The sequence below is a fragment of the Neoarius graeffei genome, chromosome 14, assembly GCF_027579695.1.
Source record: "Neoarius graeffei isolate fNeoGra1 chromosome 14, fNeoGra1.pri, whole genome shotgun sequence".
NCBI lineage: Eukaryota > Metazoa > Chordata > Actinopteri > Siluriformes > Ariidae > Neoarius > Neoarius graeffei.
This window is the reverse complement of record NC_083582.1, coordinates 36337695-36355601: the sequence shown is the minus strand read 5'-3', so window position 1 is coordinate 36355601 and position 17907 is coordinate 36337695. Positions and strand designations below refer to the sequence as shown.

Sequence of the window (17907 nt, the reverse complement as noted above, 5' to 3'; positions counted from 1 at the left end):
CACATTATGTCCAAAGGGGTTTAACCAGCTCACCAATGCAATCTCCCAAGTGTTCCTGTCATATCAAGCTCCTGTTATGCCTCCAAGTTCATTCCCCATCCTGACAAGTTTTCAGGGGAAACCTTGCAAAGCAAGGGTTTTTTTTTGCTGCAATGTTCCCTGTATTTTGCCAGCCAAATGGTCATCACCAGAAAATTACACAGTTTCTCAAACTACTCACCAATATAGCTTTCAGGTGGACCACTGAGGTGATTATGGAACTGGGTTGCCACAATGATCAGGTGTCCCTCAATTCGCTCATTGAACTGCCTTGACAATCTCATCCACAATCACTCAGTTTACCATGCAACTGTCAAGCCTGTGAGTGTGGCAAACCATCCTGAGCCCATGCAGATAACCTGTGTCAGGTTCAGTCATGTTCTTCTACTCATAATCAAATTCTTCTATCTATCTCTCCAGCTTCAGCAGGTTTTTTATTTGTGGAGAAAAAAGTGGGAGGACTTTGCCCCTGCATTGACGATAGAGGACTGAATCAGATCACAGTAAAATATCCCTATCCTCTCCCACTGGTCCCCTCAGACCTGGGACAACTTCTGCCAAAATATTTACCTCCACAATGCATATAACCTCATGTGCATCCGACAGAGCAATGAGTGGAAGATGGCTGTTAGCATGGGACAGCATGGTGGTGTAGTGGTTAACACTGTCATCTCACAGCAAGAAGGTCCTGGGTTTGAGCCCAGCGGCTGGCGAGGACCTTTCTGTGTGGAGTTTGCATGTTCTCTGCGTGTCTCCGGATGCTCCGTTTTCCCCCACAGTCCAAAGGCATGCAGGTTAGGCTAATTGGTGGCTCTAAATTGACTGTAGGTGTGAGTGTGAATGGTTGTTTGTCTGTATGTGCTAGCCCTGCAATGACCTGGTGACTTGTCCAGGGTGTACCCCACCTCTCACCCATAGTCAGCTGGGATAGGCTCCAGCTTGCTTGTGACCCTGTACAGGACAAGCGGCTACAGATAATGGATGGATGTTAGTACCACCACTGGCCACTTCAAGTACAGCATCATGCTTTATGGGCTCTCTTGTGCCCCCTTGGTGTTCTAATGTCTGATCAATTATATGCTGAGAGATATGCTGAGAAAATTCATTATCACCTATATTGATGATATTTTGATTTACTCTTAATCCCACGACAGTCATGGAAGCCAGGAAGGGGTAGCCATTGATGAAGCCAAGGTGGCAGCGGTGACTGAGTGGCCAACACCCAAAACAATTAAGGAGCTCCAAAATTTCCTTGGTTTCATATTTTTTACAGATAGTTCATATGGGGTTTCAACTCCACCGACACCCCTCTCACTGCTCTCTGAAAGAAAGGTCCGAAGCAACTGAAATGGAATCAAGCAGCCAATGAGGCATTTGCCAAGCTCGATATTGCCTTTACCATAGCTCCCATTCTCAAACACCCAGATTCATCCAAACCTTTCATTGTGGAAGTAGACACCTCAGAATTACCAGCGGCAGCTGTGTTGTCCCAACATTTTGGAAAAAAGCCCAAACTCCACTGGTGGCCATTTTCTGTAAGCTACTGTCTCCGGCAGAGCAAAATTATGATATTAGGAACTGGCAGTTACTAAACTTGCCATGTAAGAATGGTGCCACTGGCTGGATGGAGCAGCTTACCATTTCACAATCTTCACTGATCATGAGAACCTTGAATACTCAAAACCAGCCAAGTGGCTAAATCCATGCCAGCCTGGCGCACATTATATTTCATCAGGTTCAATTGTATGCTCTTGTATAAACTAGGCTCCAAGAACACCAAAGCTGGCTCTCTGTTCTGCATGTATCCCTTACATTCCCTGAACCAAGGTCATGAATACATACTCCCAGTCCCTACCTCCTGTTTCATCTGAACTACAACTTGGGATTTTGACAGAGAGATGGCCAACTTATCTACACAGTGAGTCCCCTCTGCATGCCCACCTAACTGAACCTTTGTTCCAAGTCACCTTTGAGATAAACTCATAAGCTGGTCCAACACAATTCCAACCACTCCAGCAACCAATGCACCTATAAATAACCTGTTAAAGACAAAGTACTGGTGGCCAAATATGTTAAGTGATATCCATCATCTTGTACAGTGTGTGCCCAGGCTAAAGTACCCCACACCCTACCAGCAGGTCTGCTGATGCCACTGCTCACTCTTCAATGGCCATGGTCCCACATATCCATTGATTTAATTACAGACCTCCCCAAGTCAAATGGCAACAAAGTAAACATGTTTGTCATTCACAGGTTCTTTTAGTTCTTACACTTTGTCCCCCTAACTGGCCTATGAATGGCAAGATATTCAGCTCATGGGGTATAAGTGTAAGGGTCACAAATCAGCCTATGTAAACACACTTCTGAATATAAAATTTCAATTAAGCCACAGTCAGGGCTTACACACAAACAGCAAGCAACAGACAGTTTGTGCATATTTCAGCCTCAGATTCTGAGGTCACAAACTCATGCTGCCAGTTACAGACAGCTCCACTAATGAATCGACAGTATTCCATTCCAGAAACCGAATATTATATGAATGAGCATCACATAGAGATAACTATAGGAAGTCAGAATTTGTACTTCAACCCCCAAATGCATTAAATTTATAATTGGCAACAGGAAGAAAATCATGCATTTACCATCTGATATCTTCATAACAAACAATGCGTCTATTGATTGATTGATTCTCCACATGTGGATATTTATGAAGTAAAAATGAATTACAGTATGACATTGCTAATGCTAAGTTATAAAAAACAAACAAAAACATGCTCTGGGTAACGTGATGTAAAAGATCAAAAGTTCTATACATGTTGCACCCATTGGCTGAATAAGATCACCTGTGTTGACTGTTTTTTAGTCTAAAAATAATCGGTTTGTTTTATTAATGTATTTGGTTATTTTTCAAATTATAAACTATAGTTTTCACCCCTTAAACATTCTAAATAAACCACAGAAATTTCTTGGGGTGTGTGAAGGAGGTGCTATGGCTATCCTAGGGGTAGTTGCAGCGCACATCCCCCACCTCACCCCACCCCCAAGCCCCTCCCTGGCAGTCTCAGTGGCAGGTGTAATGAAAGTGTATTATTTACTCAATCATTATTTTTCTGTTAAAATATGTTGAGAACCTAAAAGTTGATGGACTGAGCATACATTGTCTAATCAAAGTAAACATTATACAAAACGACAGATGATGAAACTAAGTTTTTTTGGTTTGAACAAAACAGTTGTAAATTTTCTGTGTACCGTGTTTGTTATTTAGACAAAACACAGTTCGGATTCTGTGTTATATATAAACTTTTAAATTATATATCAGCAATATATATTATTCACTGTACCCCTCCCCCCCCACCCCACCCCCCACTACCAGCCACTACTGCAGGAATATTTGGTGCACTAAAGAGATACGGCTACACATACAGATGCAGATTGTGGCATTATGTAACACCCTGAATGTATTATAAATGTTGTATGAAAAAGAAGCCTAAAGAGGTAATAAAGTGCAAAAACCTAATGAAATATTGTCCATCACCTTTTTGTTTCCCTTTCCCAAACTTTGGCTGTTGCCAGTATTGCAATGATATCAATAAAAGTACAACCCCAATTCCAAAAATGTTGGGACACAGCTTACACAGTTTATATAGTTTCCCAATTTTTTTGGAATTGGGGTTGTATTAGTAGGAAAGAAAAAGGTTAATTTTGGTAAAAACCAACAGATCTACATGCCTTGCATTGTCAAAGTACTCTTTGTTCTGGTTGCGATAGAACACAGAGAATGGCAACATTCTGCCTGCGATAGCCTCCGCTTTCTCCAGCAGCTGTGTGAGATGGACTGTGGAGTAATCTGGGAGTAAAAAAAAAGGAAAGAAGCCAGAATGAGTCTCAGTAGTCAGATGAAACCATAGCAACAGACACTCAACATTGCTAAATTATTCTTTCATAATTAAGAGATAAGTGGATTTATAAATTATTGTCATTTAAGGTCATTTTACGCTTAAATTCTTCTCAAGAAGAAATATCCCCTTTTAAACTTTTACTAAAAGTGAACAAATATTACAAATGTTTTTTCAACATGAAACTATATGTCCTTGAATAGTCATGTATAATATTCTTTAAAAAATCACATTTATTACAGATATTATAGAGATAATACTTAGGACTGGCTGGCCAAACACACTGGTCCTCATTGTGCAAAAATGAGCACAATTTAATTTGTTTCCCCTCAACAAGTACAAGCAGCTGACAAGTACTCAGCTAATTTGGGAATTTAAGAAGTTTTAGCCCCCTCATGAAGCTGATACAAAACATCCATCCATCCATCCATCCATTATCCATAGCCACTTATCCTGTGCAGGGTTGCAGGCAAGCTGGAGCCTATCCCAGCTGACTATGGGTGAGAGGCGGGATACACCCTGGACAAGTCACCAGGTCATCACAGGACTGACACATAGAGACAAACAACCATCCACACTCACAGGCAATTTAGAGCCACCAATTAGCCTAACCTGCATGTCTTTGGACTGTGGGGGAAACCGGAGCACCTGGACGAAACCCACGCAGACACAGGGAGAACATGCAAACTCCACACAGAAAGGCCCCCATCGGCTGCTGGGCTTGAACCCAGAGCCTTCTTGCTGTGAGGTGACAGTGCTAACCACTACACCACCGTGTCACTTGATACAAAACATCCATCCATCCATTATCTGTAGCTGCTTTATCCTGTTCTACAGGGTCGCAGGCAAGCTGGAGCCTATCCCAGCTGACTATGGGCGAGAGGTGGGGTACACCCTGGACAAGTCGCCAGGTCATCACAGGGCTGACACATAGAGACAAACAACCATTCACACTCACATTCACATCTATGGTCAATTTAGAGCCACCAATTAGCCTAACCTGCATGTCTTTGGACTGTGGGGGAAACCGGAGCACTCAGAGGAAACCCACGCAGACACGGGGAGAACATGCAAACTCCACACAGAAAGGCCCCCATCGGCCACTGGGCTTGAACCCAGAACCTTCTTGCTGTGAGGTGACAGTGCTAACCACTACACCACCGTGTCACCTGATACAAAACATGCTAAAGATATTTAAAGCTTCACCAACAACCCTGGAATGTGTTTGAGTATGTGTGTTTTGCTCTCACCGGCTGTGCAGAACTCCACAACCTCACTCCACTCGGAGACCGCATAGTCTCTGTCACTCTGTTTGGAGGCTGTTTGGACAGCTACAGTGTACTCTGTGCGTGGGCTCAGAAACCAGTGGCCTCTCACTGTCATGGGCAGAGGCACTGCCTTTGCTACCAGCTTAGTGGGTACATCCTAGGGCATGCAGAGGACAGAAGAGGGCATTCATTAAATATTCAAAGCAATTAACCTTTCTCAACCTTATCAGAGCTTGTTTCGAATTCAGAGTGAACTCCCCTGAAATACATTATGACAGTTCCAAATGCTAATTTGTGGATGGTTAACATAACACGCATACAGCTCAGGTGATTTTATACATATCAAATAACATTATTCTGCACAGTTACTATATGATGAGGTCAGCATATTCATTGTTACGATTCCATATGTAACCAACAATATTTAACTATATTTTCCTCAATCATCAAATGATTTGGTTTTATAAGATACAATGTTTTACCTATTATTAGCATGTTGTTTTAATAATTTTCCATGGAACGGTTGTATTTTATGTCAACATTATTAATACGGCAGGATTGATTGATGCTATGTCATGCCTTAAATGATTAAATAACAAATCTGTGCCACCACACTTGTACAGACCAAACAGTGATTTTGTCATTGTGCATGCACAGTTCTTTTCTGAACAAGTCCAAACAAAATCACATTAATTTGCATTTGTGTTTTGAAATAGTTGGTCATTAAAGGCACGGTAGGTAATTTTTATTCTCACATCAAATGCTCTGAGAATAAAAAGAAAAAAATATATATCCATCATCTGTGGTAGTTGTAGGGTTGTAAAAAGTATGGCCAGTCATTTCATTCAGTCCAAATGAAATGATTAGGTAGCCTACCTGCCTGCCTGTCTACTTGCCTACCTGCACGCGCTCTGCCTCATTGCATGTGACAGGAGTCTTCCACAAGGCTAGGCAGCCATATTGCAGACATATTGTTGAAGTTAGAGAGCGAGTCACACAAGAATGGCAGAGAAACATCAGCCAAAATTTTCAGTTACACCTCATGTTACACCTACGACAGCTTGTACTGCTAAGCAAAGCCAGAAAAGAAAAACTGAAGTAGAAAAGGGTACAACAGAAAAGAGGTTGGATAAATGCTGCTTTCACATACTATCAGAATTATAGTAAATACAAGTTGCCAACTTGGAAGTTGCACATAAACACAACCTCAACGCAAATTCGAGTGGGAACTTTGAAAATAATTTTGATATTCGAGCTCCCAAGTTAGGATGAAAGTCAATATTACAACATGGTGGAGAAAAGGACAGTTTCAGTAATGGATGGTAAGTAATTGTTTATTTTTAACAATTCAACTATTGCTAGCTGTTGCTTGTGTGCATACTCTAATCTGTGTATACTTTTTTAGTTATGGCCAGCTTCTTGCCTGAACTGATAACCACATCATCAGTTTTTCCTCTGGCTAATCAGACACAAGGTACACCACCACTCTTGCCAGAGCAGTTGGGGGTTAGGCACCTTGCTCAAGGGCACTTGAGCCAGTCCTGCTGGTTCAGGGAATTAAACCAGCAACCTTTTGGTCCCAAAGCTGTTTCACTAACCATTTAGCCATGGCTTTCCTCGTGTGTACACTTTACTTAACAATACTATTTGGCGCGTGTGTTACGGAATCAAAATAAGATTTCCCCAAGAAACACGTGGGAAGGAATCTTGCGTCCACTATTTTTCATTTTACTCTGACAACAAAGCACTTGAACATGACATACTTATAATTCTGACTTCACAAATGGGAAGTAGGACCTTCCAAATAGCAGATGAAAGCAGCAAAACCAAGAGGTCAAACCAGAATGAACATCATTGTGGCTTTTCAACAATGGCGAAGTGACGGTCCCTGCCTCATTGGCTCTGCAGCTGTTGTGGATAAGTTACTGTGTTTGTGTGTTCTTTAAGGTAATAGAGGAAGGTGATCATGGCAGCCAGATCTGGAGCACCTGGGATGCGTGCTCCCGCAGCTTAAAAGCACGGGCCTACATCGCTTTCACTCTCTCTCACTTGGACTGACTCCTGCCGGCAATGGCATGGTTTTCTTTGTTCAGTTTTTGTCTTTATTTTTGCCTTACAACATTACACTATTCATTATGTTCATACATGCACATCTATATTACTAATAGACACTTTTCATATTTGTATTGGTTTCTTCAGTTTATTCGGGGTTTTTTTTTTGTAATAAATATTCAGACTCCCCATCTGTAGCTATGTCCCTTCCCTACTTTTTCATGGTCTAGGAGCAGGGTTATGACAAATTGGGGGCTCGTCTAGGGTCTTCCTGGTTTGTGCTGCGATGCTTAGGTAGGATTGGTGGTGGTGTGTTTGGACCTGTTTTATTTGGCTGTCTGGTCATGCAGTTTGGTGTTTGTTGGTTTGTATTTTTTGGGAGAATGGTGGGGTATGTTATCTTGATTGTAGTTTGTATTGTGTGAATTTTACTTGGTTGTAAGTGGGAGTTTGCGCATTAGACCTCGGTGCACCTGTGTGTAAAGTATGCTTAGAGTGTGCATGGCGTGCCTGGACCCTTTGTTCTTTTGTTTTCCTGAGGTGGTAAACTTTTGTTTGCTCCTGTAAGTGTTGGATTGGAGGAAAGGACACATGCTTGGGTATGATTTGGTGGGGTGAGTTGTGGCTTGTTTATTGTTTGGTATTAGCTTTGTTTGTTTGTTTGTTTGTTTCTTGTCTGTATTTTTTTCCTTTTTTTTGTGGAGAGAGTTCTTGTTTGATAGCCAGTGGTTGTTTATGCTGGTATCTGATGGCTTGGATAACACTCGTGTGTTGTCCTGTGCGTAATTGGTGTGAAATGGTTCAGAGGTTTCCCTTGTAGGTTGTAGCGGCGATCCCCTTTGGGTTCATTGAATGTATTTTGTGTAGTGTTGTGCCAAACATGGTTGAAGCTTTGCTTGGGAGCATGTCCGTTGTTTCGGGAAGGTTGCTAGCTTGCTAGTCACTGTCTTGATCCAGCGGTCTTCAGTACCCACAACAAGTAGCTGCATGAAGACTAGGTAGGAGCTTAGGTAGCCAGGTGGGTTGTTAGATAGCAGGGAAACTCTGTACCGAACAGGGAGCTTGTCCTCTTTGTGCGCACAGGTAACCTCATTGTGTTTGTCTAGCCTTACTATATTTAAGTTGTTTCTAGGCATAGCTTGAGGGAGTTATCTAGTTTGTTTTGTTTTTGGGGGAATTTTGTAAGTTGGATATGACAATGATGCACTGCACTCCTCTTCCCCAACACTCTCTCATGGACTCATCCTTCAGCAGTACTCAGTCAGTGCACGTTCATGTGTTTTGGAGGACTGGCTTTAGAGGGAGTGCTGAAGGGAGGGGAGGATTTTTTGATTGGACATTTTCAAAATCTAGCTTACTCATGCTGGTTTCTGCAAAATCACTTACTATGCCTTTAATGAGCGGAGAAGGAAAACCCTCACAAAGTACAATGGCAGTAATTATACATACCTTGTGCTTGAACTTGTTGGCATTCTTGTTCTCTTTCTTGTTTAGGTCAATAAAATAGTGTGTGATGCGCTCCTTGGCCCTGGAATCCATGTCCCAACAGATCTTGAAGGAGTCACAAGTGATGTTGCTGATTTTAATGTGCTGAGGAACAGGGAGCTCCTCCATCTCTGCAATGCCACTGTCCTGGGACTTATTTCCTAAGAAAGAGGAAGACAGATATAGGAAAATAGAGACAGATTGTTAAAGATACAAAGAGAGCTTTTTTGCTATGAGCTTAAGGACTCTCTTTGTGGAGGCTTCTGCTTTAGAGCAATAGGTGGTAAACAATCCAACACCCAGCTGGAGTTTGAATATATGGTACCAAGTATGAGCTTACATAAAATGTTTGATACTAAATTAACATAATTGGCTAACTTTACAATATTATAATATTGTATTAAAGAATAACATGTTTATATTTAGATATTGAGCATAATTTTACAATAACAGAAACTCAGTGGCCCGATAAACAAGTCCAGAATTCACTAGAGAGTTTGGTATCCCTTAGCAAAAAGAAGTTTATTCAAGTGTACTATGAGTATACTTATTTTTTACTAAAACTGAGGAAGTATACTTGAAGTTGACTTTTTATAAACTATATTTTATATACTTAAGAATAGTATAGTGAAGTATACTTGGCTTATACTGAAAAGTATAAATAAAAGTCTAAGACTAAGTACATTAATACTAAGACTTACACGTATACTTTAATACTAAAATGTATACTTTAGTATACTTTTCACGTTTTTCTGCCACAAAGTACTAATACTTAGTATATCTACAAGTGCATAATAAGGTCAAGTCATTGACTCATGCTTAACATTTAATTTATATATTAATATAATATAATGCTGGAGTTTAAAACTTTACAGTATATAGTATGTGTGCTCAATTGCATTATCTTTATGTACCTTAAAATCATACACAAAAACAGAAAAACTTTTGACTTGACTTTATTGATCAATTTCTCCAGTAAGGAAGGACTTCATTTCATAGGTCTTTGTTTTTGAAATGTTTGAAAATATATATATCAAACTTGTTTTCAACATTCTGTCTTGTGATTTTGTAAATGCATCACACTCTTGTGTACATACAGTATGAGTAAACTTTAAGAATACGTTAAGGAGTATATTTCCAGTATATAAATAGTAAGCTACAAGTAATATGCCAAGCAAACTTAAAGTATAACAAGTAAACTAGTGAAATAACCAACATTTATAACCGTATACTTAAAGTATACAATAATAAACTAAAAATAGGGACTTGAAGTATGTAACTAAGGGGCGTTGTGGCTCAGTCAACTAAAGCGCCATACCATAAATCCTGGGTTCGATTCCAACCCAAGGTCATTTCCTGATCCCTCTCCTGCTCATTTCCTGTCTCTACACTGTCCTATCCAATAAAGGTGAAAAAAGCCCAAAAAAAGAAGTATATCGATAAGTGTACTTGTGGTATACTTTAAGCATACGAGAGGGATATACCAAGTACATTGATAGTATATAGATGAGTGTATTTGTTGTGTACTTTTGCAAACTTAAAATGAACTTTAAAGTATACTTTTATAAACTTGAAATGTTCCAATTTAGTCCGAAAAAAGTATTAAATTTGTATACTTTCTAGTACACTAAAAGTACATGGTCTGTAGTATACTTGCTATACTTATACTCATACTGAAGCATACTTAATAAAATGAACTTTAAGTATACTACTTTTTGCTAAGGGATGTTTTGTCAATAAATGTGGCAAAGAATCACCTACTGTAACAAGAGGACATTATTTAACTGACATGTCAGATGCCTAACCACAGACATTTCTGCCAGAGTTTGTCTGTGAGATTTACCACAATTAACCATATTTTTTCAATCCAGTGATTTCATCTTGCTCCAAAAATCTCATTGTTTTTCATTGTTCAACAGTTTGTTTTCCTGCTAGAAACCAGCATATGGAAATGCACATACACAGATGTGCAGAACCAATCAGACTGCATTCTTCAAGATTCTTATGGTTGTGGCCCAAAAAAGTGTACAAAACTTTTGAGACACTGCATGACCCCTGGGTAGCACATCTGAGGCTGAGACTATATTTCCCATCACTAACTCAGGGTAAGGCTCAGGGGCTGATATTGACAAAGCTGAGCCAGGCAGTGCGAAATTCTCAGTGACTAATAGTGATCGTGATAGTGATAGTGAAAGCTCACACTAATTGGCACACATAAACAAGAGCTGAGATGAGTACAGGATCAAAAGACAGGAGACAAGCCTGACACTTTCTACTGAACAGTCGCCAGGGTGGCAACAGAGAATGAAAGAAAGCGTTTCCAAGATAATTGAACAGAAGAGCTCAAGACAGAGCCAAGTGCAGGAATAAAGAGCAGGAACAGAACAGATAACTGGAGTATGCACAAACTCAAGAACATGAGCATGATCAGAGACAGAGACTGAGTGAGGAGTAGAAACAGAAACTGAGCTAACAGAAGGAACAGAATCAGACTGATTGTGAAACCAGAATAAAGAATAAACAAACAGTAGGAACAAACAGTTGCTGAGTGAAAAAAATTAGTACATACAGAAGCTAAACTAAGAATGTGAGCAGAGACAGGCAGTCCAAATAAAACGGAATGTGCACAACCCTTGCAAGAATGCAGTGAACAAATTTGCAAGTTTCACTGCAGTGTTGTTGCCTGAAGTCAAGTTCAAATATAAATCATATTAACATTGTACTGTATGTATTAATAGTAAACACCATCCATCCATTGTCCATAACCACTTATCCTGTGCAGGGTCGCAGGCAAGCTAGAGCCTATCCCAGCTGACTATGGGCGAGAGGTAGGGTCCACCCTGGACAAGTCGCCAGGTCATCACAGGGCTGACACAGAGACAAAAAAACATTCACACCCACAGTCAATTTAGAGCCATCAATTAACCTAACCTGCATGTCTTTGGACTGTGGAGGAAACCGGCGCACCTGGAGGAAACCCACGCAGACATGGGGAGAACATGCAAACTCCACACAGAAAGGCCCCCGTTGGCCACTAGGCTTGAACCCAGAACCTTCTTGCTGTGAGGCAACACCACTACGCCGCCTAGTAAATACCATTAAGGAGGAAATATATCTATAGATTATCTAATACTACTTATCCTTCAGGGTCACAGGGGAAGCTGGAGCCAATTCCTGCTGACTTTGGGCAAGAGGTGAGGTATACCCTGGGCAGGTCGCAACCCATCACGGGCTAACACAGAGACGAACAACCATTCACACTTAGTGAGAAAATATATGTGAAAATTAGTGTAATTCACTAATCTGCTTTAGCCAATATTCTTCCCATTTTAATATAAGCAAGAATATCTCATCTCATCTCATTATCTCTAGCCGCTTTATCCTTCTACAGGGTCGCAGGCAAGCTGGAGCCTATCCCAGCTGACTACGGGCGAAAGGCGGGGTACACCCTGGACAAGTCGCCAGGTCATCACAGGGCTGACACATAGACACAGACAACCATTCACACTCACACTCACACCTACGGTCAATTTAGAGTCACCAGTTAACCTAACCTGCATGTCTTTGGACTGTGGGGGAAACCGGAGCACCCGGAGGAAACCCACGCGGACACGGGGAGAACATGCAAACTCCACACAGAAAGGCCCTCGCCGGCCACGGGGCTCGAGCCCAGACCTTCTTGCTGTGAGGCGACAGCGCTAACCACTACACCACCGTGCCGCCTAAGCAAGAATATATAGGAAGATAATGCAGTTAGCAAAATACAATAAAATGTCACTAAACAGCTACACATTAGACAATTTGACATTTCTTTCACTTAATACTTTAATTTTTAATTGGCTTGAAGTGCATTGTGAATGGCTGATACTCTCAGATCTACAGAACAAGGGGAATAGCATTTGCAGGCAGATACTGTTATAATCAGAATGGACAAGACCCAGCAATTAAACTAGTAGAGAAATTAGAGACTAAGCCTGAACCAGGAGCATGGGTAGAGACAGGAAGTAAGCTAGTAGGGTCAGGGGTACACAGAATGAGAAACAGAAGTTATTGTACCAGTAGAGTAGATGAACTGAATTTGAGACCGGATGTGTATGCCATATTAGAGGATGGGCAAGCGGTGAACACAAGTGACTAATATTGCAGGCTGAGGCACACAAGCAGCTTAATCAGTATTCGGGCTAATTCTCCTGCTGTGCTATTAGCCTCGGATTCACAGACTCAGATATTGACTGTGAGCTTACTTGTGAATTCACTTCTTATTTTAGGTCAAAGTGCACATGCAAAAGGGTGAACAATTTATTGTATGTAGCAATTATAGAATTTAGGGTACTACACAGGGAAGCCATGGCCTAATGGTTAGAGAAGCAGCTTTGGCACCAAAAGGTTGCTGCTTCAATTCCCTGGACCAGCAGGAATGGCTGAAGTGCCCTTGAGCAAGGCACCTAACCCCTGGCTGCTCTGGGTATGTTGTATGTTGATCTGGATAAGAGCATCTGCTAAATGCCATTAATGTACTGTAATACAGAGTTAGTGTATGTGCCCACTCCCCAGCATAGTTTTGGCTGTTCAAGAAGAGGTCTGAAGTAGGCATCAATTTGTGTACTAGCCCCTATACCTAAGCATCTTAAACAAATACTACTAGAAATAATAACTCCTCCCTTGGGATTGCCTATGTATCCAAATCTCTTAAATTAGCAATTATCAAACTAATGATTAAACATTGATCTTGACTCTATATGCCAATATCAAACTTCCCCTTTATTTCCAAGATCTTAGAACAGGTTGTATCTCAGCAACTAATCTTATTCTTGCAGAGGAATTACATACGTTGAATCTTGAATTCGGGGTATTGGCCTCATCGCAGTACTGAAACAGCATGGGTTAATGTAGTAAATGACCTATTTTGACCTCTGATCAGCATTGTGTCTCCTTGCTTCTGTCAAGCTTAGTGTAGCTTTTGATACAATAGATCTTAATATTCTTCTAAAAGACTAGAAATTTTTGTTTAAATTAAGAGAATGGTTCTTTCCTGGTTCAAAGCTCATCTGTCTGAAAATTATCAGTTTCTAAATGTAAATGGTGATGCATATAAAAGTCATGTTTAGTGTTCCACAAGAGTTCTTAGGCCACTTCTTCTTTTCATTGTATATGTCACACTGATTAAGAATGATGGTTTAAAAAAAAATGCATATTACTATTAATTCTAGATTGGAAATCTGGTTCCAGAAGGTTAATAAACAAGCTTTAGTTCCTATAAAATGCACCTTTGTACCCCTATTTACCCCATCCACATTTCATTTGGTTCCCATTAAAATTTAATGCTGATTATAACACAATACTAATGACCTTCAAAGCACTGAGTGGTCTCACCCCACTGTACAGGAGTGAACCTTTGGTCTGTTATGATGTATGTTTTTTAAAAGGTGGCGGTTTTTATCAATTCCTAGAAGAATGTGGACTAAAGCAGGGGACTGAGCTTTTTTAAGTCAAAATATATTTGTTTATTCCTTTAGCCATTATATTAAATAAACTCTGTGCCAAATCTTGTGGACACCTGACCATCACACCCATATGTGGATCTTTCCTAAACAGTTATCACAAAAGTTGGAAGCACAAAATTCTATAAGGATGCCTTTGTATGCTGTAGCTTTACAATTTCCCTTAATTGAAACTAAGAGGCAAAAAGCAAGGTCCATGAAGACATGATTTGCAAAGGTTCTAGCAAAAAAAACTTGTATGGCCTGCACAAAGTCCTGAGCTAAACCCCATTGAACACCTTTAGGATAAATTGGAATGCCAACTGTTAGGCCTTTCTTGCCTAACCTCAGTGCCTGACCTCATTAATGCTCTTATGGCTGAATGGAAAAATCCCCACAGCCACATTCCAACATCTAGTGGAAAGCCTTCCCAGATAAGTAGAGGTTACTATAACAGCAAAGTGGGGACTAAATCTGGAAAGGGATTGGCCTCATCGCAAAATGTACACACAGGGGTGAGGGTCAGGTCCCCACAAACTTTTAACCATATAGTATAGTTCTTCTCTTAGGTAAAGCTGCAGATTTGGAGACTCATGGACATTGAAATGTTACGGTATACTGGGACATTATGATGTTTTAATGATGTCACCACCCACCCTATATCAGCACTGTTGCTCTAATCATAAAGACAGTGCTGGGCTTAACCCAGAGCTCCTATTCACAGTATGCTCACTGAACATACTTTTCAATACAAACTCCTATTATTTTCCTGTACTTGTCTATGACTGTATACTGTAATGACTTTGTTACATTATTGCCAAGTTTTCAATAATTTTACTTGCCAACCTGTTCAAGAGCTATGCACTTTGATGTTTGGGTTTCAGCATTTATATCCTCCAAGGGAGTCCAACACTAACAAAGGTGACAAATATAGTGTGCAATGTACAATGTATTCCAGCAAAATGCCACTATATATTGAGAATCTCATCTCATCATCTCTAGCCGCTTTATCCTGTTCTACAGGGTCGCAGGCAAGCTGGAGCCTATCCCAGCTGACTACGGGCGAAAGGCGGGGTACACCCTGGACAAGTCGCCAGGTCATCACAGGGCTGACACATAGACACAGACAACCATTCACACTCACATTCACACCTACGGTCAATTTAGAGTCACCAGTTAACCTAACCTGCATGTCTTTGGACTGTGGGGGAAACCGGAGCACCCAGCGGAAACCCACGTGGACACGGGGAGAACATGCAAACTCCACACAGAAAGGCCCTCGCCGGCCACGAGGCTCGAACCCGGACCTTCTTGCTGTGAGGCGACAGCGCTAACCACTACACTACCATGCCACCCTACATTGAGAATATCCAAAACATTTTTGCTAAGTCCCCTTAAATATAACATTCTGTGTGTGCTATTATAAAATACTTATTGGATGCCCAATCTATAGGAAAGGTCAAATCAATTACAATGCTTCACAGCAAGAAGGTTCTGGGTTCAAGCCCAGTGGCTGACGGGGGCCTTTCTGTGTGGAGTTTGCATGTTCTCCCTGTGTCTGTGTGGGCCCCCTCTGAGTGCTCCAGTTTCCCCCACAGTCCAAAGACATGCAGGTTAGGCTAATTGGTGGCTCTAAATTGACCATGAGTGTGAATGGTTGTTTGTCTCTATGTGTCAGCCCTGTGATGATCTGGCGACTTGTCCAAGGTGTCCCCTGCCTCTTGCCCATAGTCAGCTGGGATAGGCTCCATCTTGCCTGCGACCCTGCACAGGATAAGTGGTTATGGATAATGGATCTCTCTCTCTCTCTCTCTCTCTCTCTCTCTCTTATATATATGTGTGTGTGTGTGTGTGTGTGTGTGTGTGTGTGTGTGTGTGTGTGTGTGTGTTTATTGGTCATCACAGTCAAATGCACACATTGTGTCACTACAGGAAGCACAACTTCCATCATGAGCAAGGTCTGGTATGATCAGTGATGAAGCTAAAGACTTTGTAAGTTCTAAACATTGCTTGTACAGGGCTTAAGTGCCTGCATTTCTTTCCACTAGCACACCACACCACTGCAGCCTATTCTCACAATTCAGCATGAGGGAGTGAACAAACACAACTGAAAGAGAGAGAAGCATTGGCTGAACTCTGGGGAATTCTCAGTGAGCATTTTATCTGACCAGTCAGCTAAAACCAGCCATCAGAACTGCAAACACACACACACACACACACACACACACACACACACACACACACTTTGATTGAGAGCCGATGACGTGAAGCTATTCAGAACTGGGAAAAACACCAGAGGCAAGACATCCTCCTGAGTTTTGCTTCAGAATAAATGGGTCTTAAACACAGGAAAGTACCTCTCTGACTAATACAGAAAAAGACAATGAATTTTTCAACGTTAGAAAACTACTGCTTTTCCATCCTGCTTCCTCAATAATTTATGAAGGACAGAGACAGAGAGAGCTGTACTGTGCTGTCTTCTCGAACAAGAGCTGAAGACTATAAGTCACAGCTCAGTGAGAGGACTGGGTTATCATACAGACCTAGAGTCAGACAGTGTCTAGTCAGCTGTACTTTTTAATCCACTTCTGCCACAAAAATGACTTGGGGAATAAGGCCTTCAAAAATCATACCAAAGCTCACAAGGGATCTCTGGCTGGGGAAAAGGATGAAGACAAGTACAGATATTTGGAAAGCGTATCTAAATCTAATTACAGAGTAGAGTGTTTCTGCAGATCACAAATACCGTGCTGTCACCAGAAGCTCTGAATGCACTGAAGCAACAAATTAATAGCCCATCTCTCATAACACACACCCACACATACTTGCTGGTAGTGGCATGGAATTAATTCTGATCTGATAACCCTGTAGAAAAAAATGCTAAGTGAGATTCATTTCCACACTGAGGAAAAATTCTGGGTTAATAAAATTCCCCTTAATTAATATCTCATCTCATCTTATTATCTCTAGCCGCTTTATCCTTCTACAGGGTCGCAGGCAAGCTGGAGCCTATCCCAGCTGACTATGGGCGAAAGGCGGGGTACACCCTGGACAAGTCGCCAGGTCATCACAGGGCTGACACATAGACACAGACAACCATTCACACCTACGGTCAATTTAGAGTCACCAGTTAACCTAACCTGCATGTCGTTGGACTGTGGGGGAAACCGGAGCACCCGGAGGAAACCCACGCGGACACGGGGAGAACATGCAAACTCCACACAGAAAGGCCCTCACCGGCCATGGGGCTCGAACCCAGGACCTTCTTGCTGTGAGGCAACAGTGCTAACCACTACACCACCGTGCCGCCCCTTAATTAATATGAGACAGGAATTCTGCTTTTGCTTTTATCTGTCACAAATGGCTCAAAAATTTCCACATGTTGTATTGTTGCAATATCCATCCATCCATCCATCCATCCATCCATCCATCCATTATCTGTAGTCGCTTATTCTGTACAGGATCGCAGGCAAGCTGGAATCTATCCCAGCTGACTATGGGCAAGAGGCGGGGTACACCCTGGACAAATCGCCAGATCATAGCAGTATTGTTAAAAGTTTTTTTTTAATATATAGTAAAAATTTATTTGGGATTTCATTCCATTGACCTATTCAAAATTTTACAAAATGTCAGCCTTAACAATAACAAGAACAAACAACAACAACAGTACTATCTTCTTTCATTCAT

At 41.3% G+C, this 17907-nt stretch overlaps 1 protein-coding gene across 2 annotated transcripts in view; it reads right to left on the bottom strand.

Annotated features, from left to right (window-relative positions):
• phyhiplb (phytanoyl-CoA 2-hydroxylase interacting protein-like b) overlaps positions 1-17907 on the bottom strand; it is a 44564-nt gene that overhangs the window by 5318 nt on the left and 21339 nt on the right. For both annotated transcript variants that reach the window (XM_060938907.1, XM_060938908.1), the window contains exons 2-4: positions 8705-8901; positions 5186-5360; positions 3765-3886 (exon numbers count right to left, since the gene is read on the bottom strand). In XM_060938907.1, coding sequence (XP_060794890.1) covers positions 3765-3886; positions 5186-5360; positions 8705-8901 — 494 coding nt within the window. The remainder of the gene's footprint in view (positions 1-3764; positions 3887-5185; positions 5361-8704; positions 8902-17907) is intronic.